This window comes from Filicampus tigris, chromosome 4, assembly GCF_054856515.1.
Source record: "Filicampus tigris isolate MCC_2025a chromosome 4, RoL_Ftig_1.0, whole genome shotgun sequence".
Lineage (NCBI taxonomy): Eukaryota > Metazoa > Chordata > Actinopteri > Syngnathiformes > Syngnathidae > Filicampus > Filicampus tigris.
In genome coordinates, this window is record NC_141220.1 from 22,222,775 (window position 1) to 22,238,296 (window position 15,522).

Consider the following 15,522-nt stretch of genomic DNA (forward strand, 5'->3'; position numbering starts at 1 on the left):
CAGGCGCATGGCTCCACACAAATAATTGAGTGTGCTCTCACACAAGCACACTTTCACTAAACCACACACACCATTTCCATGTGCCAGTTGCCTTTTGTGTTGTCTGGGAGCAGAGTACTTTTTTTATAGACAAACTAAACGCTCAAGTGCAAAGCGCAACACAAAGGCTCGTATGTGACAAGAACAAGTTCCTCCCTTGCACCTCTTGCTCTGCTCCTCTGGTCCAAATCAAAAGGCCACAGTGGTACTGAGGGGAGATTGGCACCACTCGAACACACTGCCTCATTCTTTCAAAGCCGGAGATACACGTACACAAACACACACTCACAGCTTGCGTCGTTCTTTTTCAACACTTTCATAACCTATAACCCGAGCACGAAGCAGCAAGTTGGCTCGAAAAGTTCTCCGCATCATGGAGCCATTCATTCATTTGATCAGCTCAGCATCCTCTCCTCCCTACTGACATCTTGGCGATGGTAGTTTTGAGAAACTCAGCAATCCCCATGGTAACCTACCCGCGTCCTCATCGGCGACAGCAGCCCCTCCATGACGGATTGGCTCGGTTCCGGTGGGCTCGCTTGCCTCAGCCGTGTCGGCGGAATTATCCCCGGTCCGCAAATAGATCCTGTTAGAAACGCTGTCTCATCCTCGGAGCGAACATCTCCTCTCTACCCACACGCAGTGCACTGACAGTGTGAGCGGTGTGTGTGGCACTGTGTGTCACACGCACAATCACTGACACACTTGTATTTGGGACCAGGAGAAGAGAGAGCAGTGCAAAAGTCCTGGTGCTTCTCCTCCCACTAACCTGTCAATGAGTTCAGCCTACAATGTCCAGCAAGATCTCTCTCTCTCTCTCTCTCTTTCTCGCTCTCTCTTTTTTTGTGCTACCTCTCTCTCCGTTTCCCTTCTCTCTCCTGCCTCCAGCTACATTTGTTCCCTTCAATGTGGCAAATGATTGCAGGTCTTTTTTTTTTTTTCAGTTTTTTTTAATGCTACAGCCCCGCTGCATCTTTTACTGTCCTCCTGCTCACTGGCAGCTCCCACCCAAGCACAGAAGGGAGGTGTGTGTGTGTGTTTGGGTGGGCGGGGGGTTATGGTGGGGTGGGGAAAAACGGTGCCCGTCTGTGTGTATGTGTGTGAAAGAGGTGGCACAGGAAAGAACAGAGGAACAGAAGAGGGACAGGGCATTAACGGGGCTAGTATTGTCCCTTGGGACAATAGTGGCTCTTAATCGCCTAGCAACCTGATCAGCTTCCTTTCTCTCAATAGACAAGAGCATGAGTCACTAGCGCTAATGCACAGACCTTGTACTTCACACACACAGCCATTCTCACATGGCCTCCAGCTGTAGGCAATCGTGAGACATGACAGAAGACCACTGTGAGGTATGTTCCACGGGGTGATTGTTTCTTTATACAGTAGGAGTTGCTTTGTGCACTCACGCAAGGTACCTGCATCTTGATAATCAGGCCTAATTAAAGGTGTGGCTGGCGAGGTGTCAGTCATTGACCTCATGCTGACTTGTTACCTTGGGTTAAAGGGCCTTTGCTAAACCAATGGCTGAATATCCACCTCTGAAAAATGAAAAAAGAGCCCCCATCTCTCATTGGTTAACGAGTGGGCACAAGACAACCAGCAGCAGGGTGGAAGCTTCAGAGAGTGCGGCGGAATTAGCAATATTCCTGCTTAAACTCCTATCACTTAATTGTCCCCAAAAACATAAAACATCCAATCAATTAACAGTAACATTTCAATATGAAAAAGTGACACTACCAACATAGCAGCCATAGCTAACGTTAGCTTACAGCAGGGGTCACCAACTCCGGTCCTCGAGGGCACCTGTCCTGCAGGTTTTCCGTCTCTCCCTGCTGCAACACACCTGTTAAAATGAGCAGCTCGTCAGCAAGCTCTTGAGAAGCCTGATAACGATCCTGATCATTTTAACAGGTGTGTTACAGCAGGGAGAGATGGAAAACCTGCAGGACAGGTGCCCTCGAGGACCGGAGTTGGTGACCCCTGGCTTACAGTATGTACAGTCTTGATGCTTGCGCTTATGTTGAAGCTCAACAAGCGTTCTCTCTATGCACTTTCACTTGCTTGCCATTATAAATGGTAATGCTTGAGAATCACACTTATTCACAATAGTAAGGGGTGTGGCTTTGGTCAGAGAGGGAAGAGTGAAGTGAGGCTATATTACATTCAAACATTGCTAATAATTGTGGCAAACTCCCCCTTTAAGAGTGATTTTTCAGTAGAGTCAAACAGTATCAAAAGGACCTGTCATCATCGAGTTGAGCTAAGCCATAAAACAAAACAATTGCCAATTGTTTGGATAAAGTGTCTCACAAATCATTCACCACTTGACAAGGAGAAGAGGTTGCAACTGCAACTTAGTTACCAGATAAAGTAACAGTTAGCCAGCCTAGCGTCTTCTTTTCTGCTACTACTCTTTTTTTCTTTGTTCTGGCAGTCTGGATGCTGTGTCGCATGATGCTGCCTCTCACTGGTCTGTCTTGGTACTACACCCGACTTCTGGTTAAGGGGAAGAGCGTGTTGGTCATTTCGAGTACAGTATAAGCAGTAAGCAAACAACCGTCCAATTTTTTCGAGATAAAAATTGCCGTGTGTACCCCACTTACGTGGACAAATCCCAGCTGCATGTGCTCGATGCTAAGACAACCATGTCTGTTTGGCCAGGAACACAAAGCCAGCATTGAAAAGTGTAACAAATAAAAAAATCACAGCGTGTTGTCCATGACCTTTACAATGAAGAAGTGTTTGTGACAAGCCTTTAAGGGTGCACAGCGCAACTACAAGTGAAGCGCTCACTCTATCCCTTCTCATCTACCTCAAGTATTTTCAGCTAGGCTTCTCTGCATTGACCCAGAAAAGGTGAAAAAAAGAACTGTACTATAATTAACCACAGTGGACATGACTGTCCTCTAATGCACAGGACAGCATATCTTTGTCTGAACTGTGCACAGGTGACATTTCGAACACAACGCAGTTCCAATTGCATGGGTGCCCCAGGGGACCTTGACAGGTTGTTAATGTATGCCTAGTTAAAAAAAAAAAAAATAGAAATGTACGCAGTCCTATATGAACATGGTTCATTCCCAACCCCTTCAATTTTCTATGATACTGTATACAGAGGGTCATCGGTTTAAAATAAAAAGCCGTTTCAAAGGAGCATGACATAATTCCAATTTGTATGGAATTCATCAAAGTCTATCACCAATTTACACAGCAAAAATTGGAGTGTTAAAGAGAGTTCATTTTTGGGAGATGATTTTAACTCGTTTTTTAAAAAATAGTTTAAACATTTTCTGCGTTAAATGGAGTCCAGAGTCGGTGTTATTTCACAGAGTTTATCACCTACTGTTAGATTAATTCTGCAGTGGGTTAGATTAACTCCGCCTTTGTACCTGCACTTCTCCATCTTGAGAGAGACGAGTCAGCGCTATTTCCCTCCTCCTCCTTTCCTCCTTGCTTATCACTTGAAAACACTGACATTGAAACAAGAGGAATTTGGGCGAATGAAGTCATTTTCACTCACAGAAGAGACTGCTCAACAGTAACATGCCTGAAATGATCTCTTCAGAAGCGGTGTTCTCAACTACCGGTAATTGGGTTAAAGTTGATGGTCTTTCACAGTGGTCCCCAACCACCGGTCCGTGGGCCACATTGTACTGGGCACGGAGACAGACGCAATATACTGTGTGTGTGTGTGTATATATATATATATATATATATATATATATATATATATATATATATATATATATATATATATATATATATTTTTTTTTTTTTTTTTTTTTATTGAATTTTTTTTATTTATTAGTTTTTTGGTGGAGCATATACATCATATACATCAGCCCCAAAATACCTGCCACTCTGTTGATTACCTTCCAAAGGGTAATATAAATAGGGCTCAGTGATTACCTGATCAAGAATTGTGGTATTACGGTGACCATCTGTGATCTGTGAGAATCAGCGAGCGATCAGACATTACCTATTATTATTTATCATAAAAAAATGTCTTAGACAATTACAAACTTTTCATAATGTATTGATGACGGTGTTAATTGTAACATTGGTCTGATTAAACTAAGATACTAAAGTGACAACATCCACATCTTGGGCTCGATTTTTTAATTTATTTTTTTGCTGTCTTGATTATCATATCTTACATGACGCTAAATGATGGCCATTCTGGCGACAAGCTAACTACGGCAGCCGTCATCGCCAGGTGGGTGCAGGATGGCCCTCTTGGCATTGACAACACAAAATGACGAGATCAGGACAATTTGACCTGCGTATAGCACGTCCACTCTTTTGCAGCAAACATTACCTTTCAGGTTGTTATCTGTGCGCCAGCTAACATCAAGTGAAAATGAGCCAGCTTCGCCCGTGGCATGTGGTTTCATTTATGAAGCGCATTCAAACAGGGGATCTCCCACAGGAGAATATTCCGTGGTCTACTTCACATCAGAGAATGTATCACTTTGTGCTGAGCATCGCCACTGGACCATATGATTGTATCACAGCACGCGCTACACAAGCTCTCCCTCTCACACACACACTCACAAGCTCAACACAAATAAACACACTTGCACTATATCAGCTCCTCGTTCTCTCTCACACATGCACTGATAATGGACAAAATTGGATAAGTGAAGCAGGGGTCTCACATGGGAAATCTCATTATTTAGCTGACCTGTGATAGCGGCAGCAGTAGTGCTTGGGGAATGAACAGACTGCACTAACACAAATGCCTTGTTTCTATTTTGCGCGTCTCTTGTTCTCAGCTAATGTAGAAGCTGAATAAATAAGACCATTTTAGCTTGGGGTCTCTTTGGGCAGGAGGATGTTTATGGCACAAAAGATATTTATACAAGCTGCCTTGTATATGTATTTGTTTTTTTCTTTTTACAGAGTCTGTCGCACCTCAGTGACATGCCGCCCAATATATTGCCATTGCACATTACTGCTGATAGCAAACATATATACATAATATACATATATATGTATATATGTGTATATATATGTATATATATGTGTATATATATATATATGTATATAGGTATATATATGTATACATATATATATATATATATATATATACATATATATATATATATATATATATGCACACACACACACACACATACATACATACGCAGTAGATATATACATGCAGACAGAAATACAGACTATCCCTGCCCCCAAACCTTACCAGCCCCCCCACTAAATCTTACACATAGTCACACATAAAAAAGAGAATGGGTGCAAGGGATGTAGGAGGCAATAACATTATAATAATAGGACAATATTGCACAGCTCGATGCATAGTGCAATATGCTACCCTGAAATCCACCCCCAGTGTGAACCCATCCCCCTTCCTCCTCATCTCCTACTGGTCTTCGCTGCTCCATCTGGACCCTAAAATGAATCCCTTGTGACTTTTTCCATCACGCACATGTGAGCTAACACAACTTGGTCAGAGTGCGGTGATGCATCATCCGTACGTCTTGCTATTCTTGTCTCTTGTGTTCCATCTGAGTTTCTATCTCATGGTGCCTAATTTGGCGAGTGCCTACAGCCATGTCAAATCTGAAGGCTTCTGCAGACACAAGTCTACAAATGCGTGTAAATAATGTGTGATTTTTCTTGGGCTCTTTCGACACAGAGCTGCAATTACAAAGCAGACGGCCGATGGGCTGTGGTAATTAGCCGCCGCTAAACACAAGCTGCCCTTCCAAGGGGGAAACAAGGAGTGAAATTGTACTGATTTATCAATTAAACTACATCACAGCCAGGAAGGGAGAATTAGGGATCGTCTTATGTCTTTTAGAGACTCGTCAGACTCACAGTCAACTGGACACATTATGGAAACTGTATCATTATTATTATTTTTTTTTTTGCATGGACGCTTCGTTGCAAAAGAAAGTGCATCAGCCGCGAAGGTAAGTATGCATGCAGATTAGTATCATCTGATTACACTCTTTTCTCAGCTCATTATTTTATTGATTTATTTATTGTTAATTGCATCACTCATGGCTATTAGACTTTTGAAAAAGAGTTTCGGATGATGAATTAACCACAGTCGTTTATTAATTATGAAATAAAAATAAGCGAGTAGGAATAGATATGTTTATCGTTCCTACTACTCCTTTTTGAACATACACACACTGAAAAATGTCAGAAACGTTTTCTTAAGACACATGGGAACTGTTTGAAATGTTTGTTTTTGTGTGATCGTGCAACTGCAATTGGGGAATATCTGTTTTCATACGTAAGAAAAGTAACGACAGGTTGCATCAATAGGAATGGCAAACGCAGCAGCGACCCATGTGGACTGAATAAACACAGGATGGCAACAATGACATGGAGAAGCAGGACGCGAAAAGAGAGAAACCATATTCATCGCTACTCGCGTGTAGTCCCGGGCGTCTGGCTCTGGGAGCCATAAGTCAATGCGCAACCCTGTCAGAGCATTACGGCTAAATCAATGCCGCTCGAAAGGGAACTGCTGTGGACTCTCATTCGCCAGAGTGAGACTCCTGCTTCGTACAAAACAACACTAATCGACTCATGTGTGCCTGTTAACAATCAAGGGTCAATACACAGCAAGCTCTGACGGAAAAGTGCATTGTCTGGAACTTGATGAGTCGCATATTTCATGTGGACACGTCCATGTTTCATTGTCCATGAACATAATTTTTTGGAAAGCTTCCTACTCCAGTCCACAGCATTGGCAAAGGCAGAGGAGCAATCTAATTCCACTAATTAACAGTGGATCTATGGGACATGTATCTGTGAGATTAAAGTAATACGCCACGGAGGGTAATAATGACTGTTTGAATCAATTACCTAAGTGAAACATACAGTATGTAAATCCTAATCGGGACAGGGGGTAGGCAGGAAGGTGGGTTAATCCAGACATTACTCCAGCAGTGATAGGCTGGGACATGATCTTCAAAACATATGCACATTGAGCATGTGAAGTTGAGCTGGGGTGTTTGCCTCCAGCGGACGCTTTCAATGACCTTTTATGCAATTTTACAATTCCTGAAGGTTGAGTCATGGCAAATCATTTTGCGATACAGTGGAACCGTAACATTTTAAAATGTGCAATTTGGAAATCACGTGAGGTTTCACAAAGCCATTTTGGTGATTTCACCACAGAGGGATACCCCACCCTGAACCTCAGAACAGTGAGGCCCAACGTTCAGGTTTTTCAAGATACCAGCAATCATTCAGCTGTTTTTTGTGTGTGTGTGTGTGTTTGTTTTTTGTTGTTGTTTTTGCTTTGACTTGAAAACTCATTTCACAATAAGCAGCAGTTTGGCAGATAGGGAACAATTGATCTTGAAAAAGGAGGCTTCAATCCAATGCAATGTTTAATGCCACTCCCAGTTGAAAAACAACAACAACAACAACAAAATAATTACAAATAATTAGTTTTTTTTTGGGGGGGGGGTCCCCCCAGAGTCCCCCACCATTTACCTCCCATATTTCGTGGAAAACATATATTGACATTTTTGTTTCATTTATTGACTGCTTATCAGCATTTTTTTGAAGAATTTTGGGGGGTTTGGAAAAACAATGAAAATAAAAAAATATAGCAATCCAGAATGTTTTGCTTTCAATCGTTACAGTTCCACCGAATACTGAAAGTACTTTGGCCCATTCCTGCTGCCAATGGTTCATGTTTGTTGCCAAGGGGGACAGCGTGTGTGACGTGCAATCTAAAGTTAATTAAACAGCAGTTCTAGGAAACACGTTGCACAAGCGCAGGCGAAAAATGCATACACAGAGATGTGATCCACATTTGCAATGTGTGGGGGCATTGGCAAGCCTGGAGGTGGTTAAAAAAAGGGAGAGGGAAGCCCCTCTCCTCCTCCCTCACACCTCACCGCCACCACTACCACCAGCGCTGTCGCTCACAGCAAGGAACATCTTATCTCACGAGTGCAGAGACACAGAAATCGAGGGAGGGAGACGGATGGGAGAGCAAAATGTGAGCGAGCGGAAGGGCATGCGGGACTCTGAGAGAGTGGGCGAGCAAGAGAGAGTGGCAGAGATGGAAAGAGAAAGAGAATATTTAATCAAGCTCATTTCCATAACTTTCATCATCTAAGGAGAGAACCTTTGTGTCCGTACTTCTTCACCAATAAACCATTAAAAACAAATTTGATCGCCATTCATCTCTTCGAAAAGCACATCTAATATCATCTATGACAAAACAACTTTTACCCACCACATGCTGCATGAGAGATTTATATCAGTGCTCCGAAATAGACATTTAAATACACAATTTGGACCCAAAGAAGGAGAAAATGCCCTCCTATTCATCTTGAGCCACAGCACACACGTCCCATGCTATGAAGTCACTCCAGAGTGGTAGCCTGGCAACCGTCGCCACTGGCAACCAGCATTGGAGACAACGGACTGAGCTTTGCAGAGAGGGGAGACTAAGAGAATAGATCAATCTATACTGTATAAAAATATATATAGGGGCATTGTGTCAACAATCTCTGGAGAGCCATCTTTTATCATCATCATCAATCATGTCCATTGTTAAGGGGTGCCATGTTTACATTGCCCCTCCAAAAACGTGACCTATTTCAGTACTACTGACACATGTGTGTACTCACTCAGCAAAGATATTAACACACCGCCACCAACTGCCGAAACACAGTAAAAGCAAGCAGTCTTCAGAAGAACTACTATAGTGTACATCGCCTGTGTTCAAAGAGAAAATGCGTGCAAAGCATCTGTATTAACAGCAGGGAGCTCATGTAATCCATCGCAATGTTGATAAAAATCCATCCTTCCATCTTGATATGTACAATAACATCTCACATGCACACAAACAAACATGAATCAAGACACCGTAAAGGTGCTGATAAGCGAGGATGTATTCCCGTTTTCTGATAGAATTGCTCAAGATAAGAAAAACAGGTTTTGCTGAAATGCAGTTGCAGTGATGAATGAGGATGGAAATTAAATGAACGTGGCCTGAGGTTGAACATATTGTCTGAGGGTGCTGATCTTACTGCATGTGTGTGTGAGACGGGTGATGAAGTGAAAGGTTAAGAAGGGGGCATACTAAGAACAGAAGTGATCGACAAAAACGTAAAATACACTAGACTGGTTTTGGAGGGCCCCTGGGTGTACTGAATCTTATGAAAATTGTAATTTGCCCTTATATATGTATATAATCTTGCACATTACATATTATTTACGGTGTACATGTTTGAAAAGGTGTTTCCACTTGTAGAAATTACGCCGAAAGTGTACAACTTGACAGGTGTGGGGAGCAGAAGCAGTCAGTCAATAACACAAGCCATCAAAATGAATTTCACCAAAAATTAACAGTTATGTGATTTCCGTTAAACAAGGACTGAAGGATTCATTATGTTCATTCTCTGACATAGTTAATAATGAGTCAACATACATACCTATCATATCTGCATTTAGTCAGTATTTCTATGAGCAAACAACTACACACACTCATAAAAGTCAGGTTATAAGGACAAATACAGTATGTAGCTATATGATGACATTTTCTATTCATATTAGGCAGTTATTTTCAGATAGGGATCCTGAAAGGCTGGAATTGTCCTCCCAATCAAAGTTGTTGTCTGACTAATGCTAGAAACAGTCAGTAACAGTAATGGAAGCATAACCAAGAAACATAATATTCATCACAATAGTAACTGTGCTGTGGCTGTTCATACAAAAATATTGACATTATCTCACACCAAAAAAAATAAAAATAAATAAATGTCCATCTTAATGGAATTTCTGGTGGCTAGCACCAGAGTCAAAGGAACGATTGTTTGTCTAATCTGCTCCACTGAGATAAACAGTTCAATAATTAACCCTCAGCTACACGGTTTCCTTATGTACAGTATATGCACGGGTACGTGACTGGCCTATTTCCTGCGGCGTTGCCATTTATAATAGCACACAGGGAAGACCTGCTTCTAACCACAGGGGTTTGACATTGAACCTGAGTGCACAGTACCTGAGACCACACGAGAAAATGCCAGAGGCACTAAAGACCTTTTCACCATGACATCACACACCTGGGTGGAAATAACTCAAGCGATCTGCGAAATGCAACACTAGTAATCAAATCCTTCTATGCTATCTAACCGAGGCAGAGCGAATGAGAATATGGGAAAAATGGCTTGGGTGATCATTATCTTCTTTACCACTGGAGTTTGAAAGTGTGAAGGGTCATTCGGAAAGATGTTACATGGGGTAAATTGCTTCCAAAGGAGGCAGAACTGAAGTGGTAATTTTACATTTTAACAGTTAAATGTATTCAAAAATGGACATTGTGGAAATTCAGACACAGTTAACAAGATCATTGAGGGACTGGCTAATTAAATGATTTTTCCATTATTTGGACTAATTCAATGTTTTTAACAGTTCAAGTTTGGCACCTACTATTGTTTACAAAAATTATATTGTTTTAAAAATGCTATACTCTGCATACAACATTTAAGCAAGCCAATAAAACACAGCTAAGCAATAACCATCTTCTGTCTGTTTGGAAGCCAATTTCTGTGGTCTCCGACTCCCTCTAGCTGCAAACGTGATAAACAACAAGAGCCTTCTTGCCTCCCCCTCCTCTTTGGATTTTTTTCCCCTGCAGTGTACTTAATGTTTAAATGGTGCGGTGCAATATGAGGCACTTATATGTCAGTCAAAGTGAAATTAGTCCCCTGGCCATGTTTGACACCTGCGCAAATCACATGCCCTGCTCATGGCCCCACACTCGCCTTGCATTGATGTCTGTCGCTATTTTTTAAATTGAGCCCAGTTGAATCTTTCTTTTATTCATTCATCATCGACATGCTTTTTGTTGTTCTCAAATTGCAGGGCAGGAATGCAAAATGTTGCCGTGACAACCAAGGTAACGCTGGTGTGGGGGACAGAGAGAGATGCTGTTTTAAATTCAAAGCTAACCACACATTTAAAAAACAGCCACTATCTGGAAGAGCTTGAGCATTTTCCCCTCGATTCTGATCAAAGTCAGCAAAGGCCCAATTATCATGTGTCTTGGAAAGATTATCCTGTGGTTTGGGGTGTCTGTCCTTTCAAAAAAAAAAAAAAATTCTCATCCTCCATTCCCAAAATGGGATCCTTCCATCTCTGCTGATTATGATGTTCTAATATCGATCCAACTTGAAATTTGCACAATGATACTTACCTAACAAAAAGCAATACCAGTAATGTAAATTTTCATTGAGTATTGTAACATTCCCTCTGAATCCTGTGGAAAAAAAGAGATTCAAAGCTGTATCAAAAATTTGGGCCTCACAAAATAATAGATGAGGATGAAGTTATGTTCCCTTGTCAAAATAAGCTGTCGAAGATGTACATTAACTAAAAACGTCTCATCAATGAGAATACATACGCATTGTAACCTCAAACGGAGTGGTTGCTGAAAGTGGTTTATGGATCTTTTGATTGTGATGCTAACAAGGCATCTCTTCATTATGACAAGGACCTATTCACTGTTAAACTCAATCCATATGGAAGCCCCGATGGGACCTGCATCAAGCCGAGTGCGGCATGTCAAAGGTCCACACTCTCAACCACACACACATAAAAGGAAAGCAGAGGGAACGGAGGTGAATATGGAAGCGAGCGGAGATTGGTCTTCCTACTCAGACATCTGCTTGCTCCCGGAGACAGATGGCCAACCAATCAGACCGCCTGCTGCCTCTGCCACTCTGGGCTGCCCGTGCCCCTTCTGGCAACGCTCCTCAGCACACATGACAGGTGGCACCTTGCAAGGGTGGAACGGTGACGAGACCAAAACAATGTAATTACATTGATACTATACAAGCTATTCCAAGGCAAATATTGTTGGTTCGTCCAAAGCATTATAACACTGCCAATCAAAACTAGTCATTAGCCCGACGATGGCACTTCCAATTCGCATTAAGCAAATGCACTTAAAGGCAAAGTTATGCGATTGTTTCAAATACACACATTCAAGCACTTTAATCTCAATAAAATGTAGCCTTAGTTCTGCACACACAGAAAAAAAAAATATCCCTGACGGCATGGATGAGAGACTGTAAATCTAATGTACCACTGGCCGCTGCCAAAATGTCCGCCATAGTGGATTAAAGTGGAGTACACAGACTCTATTCTCGTGGTTTGATGCTCACACCAACAAGCACAAGCACACATTTGTCTTGTTTATTTGGATGGCAACTTGGCCTTCTGCAGGGCATCAGGACATCAGATAAATGTCATGCATGGGCTCTGCTGTAGGCAATATCCTGGAGGCTTACTGTGTAATAAGATACGGCTCTTTCTTCTGTTTGCTGCGTGAACTTTGTTTGCTCTGAAAGCAGAGCCTCACTGACAGACAAAACATTCTAAGAATAAATGCGAAAACGAGTAATGAGAAAACAAATGTATGAGGACATGCACACTGTAGTTTGACTAAGGTATGTAATAGTGAACTTGTGTTGTTCTAGTATTTAAATTGAAGGGCAATTGATTCATCTGCCAAAGGAGAATGTAGTGTACCCTAATTAGGTCTCTTGGTATTGCCCTTTTTCCAGTTAACCCCATCCATCGCAAAACAAGATGAATATCATATGTAGAACACCTTAGCTGTTGGGAAACTGCTTGTTAGGCCAACATTGATTTGGATCTCCAAGCTTCCATGTTGGTCTTTGTCCCTATGGGCGCTTGCGTGGTTTTTCTCAGGTTACTAGGCTTCATCCCAAATTATGTTAATTAACATTGCGTGTTAATTTATTTGAAGATACTACATATTGTCACTGGCAGGCAAAAACCCTGTCCATGTCCAAATATGGTCAATTTCATGTTTCAATACTACTGGTCCGTAGAACTCCAGTTTACCTGGACTACCACAATCATTTGATATTCATGAATGGTACAGACACATGTAAGGTCTGCATGATATTGATTTTTTTTTTTTTTTTACAGACGTATTATGTGGCAATACAAATGAAGGGAAAGCAGAATAATGATGGAGAGCCCTACAAATGAACAGTTGGATACCAGCATTTGAAGAGCGTCTGTCAGGGGTATGGACATTCCTCTCATTAATGATAGTTTTGATAAATGTTTGCTTTCAGAGCCGCTCAGCCATTTGATGCACAGTCACACTTTAATGGAACCTTGCTGCACACCTGAGAGCTTCCTGCAGCTTCACACAATAAATGACCGCAAATATTTAGTCAGTCAATTACATGTGGAGAAACCTTCACTTCCGCAGCTCATCAGTAGTCTTAAACAGGCTGTAATGTCAACAGTGCGGACGATTTAAGGGTATACGCTGCTCTCACTGCGGTCTAACATGTACCAGCACTTATACATTTATGCATGTGCTGATGAGACGTGAGAAACATTTTTCACCCCTTTCTGTTTGCTATTTATTTTAATATTCATGTTGTCTTGGGCGGTCGGCTGGTTAGCACGTCCGCCTCACAGTTCAGAGGTCGTGGGTTTGATCCCGACTCCGGCCTCCCTGTGTGGAGTTTGCATGTTCTCCCCGTGCCTGCGTGGGTTTTCTCCGGGTACTCCTTTCCTCCCACATTCCAAAAACATGCATGGTAAGTTCATTGGGCACTCTAAATTGCCCCTAGGTGTGATTGTGAGTGTTTGTTTCTGTGTGCCCTGCGATTGGCTGGCAACCAATTCGGGTGTCCCCCGCCTACTGCCCGAAGACGGCTGGGATAGACTCCATCACGCCCGCGACCCTTGTGAGGATAAAGCGGTGATAATGATAATGGATGGATGGATGTTGTCTTCAGTAACAGTGAGTAACCATCCTGAAACTAGAACGATCCATCATTTGTTTTAATTTGTCCTCACTAGGGTCACAGGTGAGGTGGAGCCTATTCCGGTTGGCTTTGGGAAATACTCTGGAATTATCGCCAGCCATTGGAGGGCACAAAGAAACAAATAACCACTCACAGTCACACTAACACCTATGGAGAATTTAGAGTCATCAATGAACCTAACATCAATGTTTTTGGAATATGGAAGCCGGAGTACCAGGACAAAACCCACACAGGCACGGGCAGCCAAAAATCGAATCCCGAACCTAAGAACGGTGAGGCAGACGTGTGAGCCACTAGGTCTCTGTGCTGCCTGGTCAATCAGTCACTATGGACACATGATCATCAGTGGCTAAGCCAGACACTCGTTCCCAACTTGACATTTCCACAAATTTGTTTTTCAAGGCTGCACATTCAGCAAGAGTCAACTTGATTTCAACTGCTGCCATCCTTTCATCCAGCAACAGACGGTTGTTGTTTTTTTGTCATACAAGCTCAAATAAATCCACTCTGAGCCACATGCCCACAAGCGAAACCAACTCAGTGCAAGAAAACTGGGTAACTTGCTCCAAATACAGTTTGCACAAGTGACTAATGTTGCTGCAGATCACTTTAACAGACCATGCCTAAATCCAGCAAAACCAAACACATTTCAAATCAGGAAAAGCTTGCGGGTGTATTTATCCGTATTTATGATGTTTTATTTATGATGATGTTCTTTATATCACTGTTATCAATGGAGGAGGCAACCAGTATTTATTTGCTGTTGTCTGATAAAGCAAATAGAGTAGTATACCAAAAGTGATGACTGTGAGGCTAAAGACAGTCTTGTTGGCAACTGGCGATCTGCTAACTCATTAAACTTTACTTTTTACACTTGCATGACTAATAAAAATGTACTTTTTTACTAACTGTTTATATAAAAAGCATATCTGCCTCATTCATTTGTTATTTTAAATTCAGAGTATTTTACTGCTTTGATCTATCAATACTATGGATGCACCAATACCGTTAGGTGCTAAATCCGTACGACTACACGAATATTCGTAAAAATGCTCACTTACTAACACACCACTTCACCAACCGGACATATACCCAGGGCTGTCCCTCCCTAAACGCAGGAAACGCACTTTGCATAGGGTCTCATCTTCTATAGATGGACACATTTTTGCGCAAGAGGATGCATTTGCCCATATGCGCAAGAGATTTGCAATTGATGAGCATAAGCACTACCGTGAGGCACGCCGTACACACGGAGCGTGAAGAGCACCAAATTCGCTCAAGGAAGGAGAGAGGCAATGATTGCTGCATTGACAGCATTTGACATCTCTGACATCATGGCAGTTGAGATGTCCAAAAGACACGATGAGCCGGGAGCAAGTACGAAGGGAAAAAAATGACGAAACAAGAATAAGCTCGTATTTGTGTTGGATGCTGATGAAGTAAAACTTTGCGGCACAAACCAGCAACTCATTTGATAGGAAACTCTGAAAACATCACTTGGGAAGCAATGAAGGTGGCCGACCTGTAAATTAGCTCGGAGCAACCTGGTGAGGCCTGTCAGTAGTACATCTAAATAATCTCAAATATTGAGCCATGCAATTCAAAATACACACAAATACCACGACCGTTTCGAGTGCCAGAATTGACAGCGAGACCACCATAC

The 15,522-nt window shown here is 42.1% G+C and overlaps 1 protein-coding gene across 1 annotated transcript in view; it reads right to left on the reverse strand.

The window, feature by feature from the left end:
- The window catches only part of frmd4a (FERM domain containing 4A), a 113,416-nt gene extending 112,443 nt beyond the window's left edge, over window positions 1–973 (reverse strand). The window contains exon 1 of the mRNA XM_086027880.1: window positions 516–973. Within this exon, the coding sequence (XP_085884006.1) occupies window positions 516–548 (33 nt within the window). The 5' untranslated portion in view covers window positions 549–973. The remainder of the gene's footprint in view (window positions 1–515) is intronic.
- Between the last annotated feature and the right edge of the window lie 14,549 nt (window positions 974–15,522).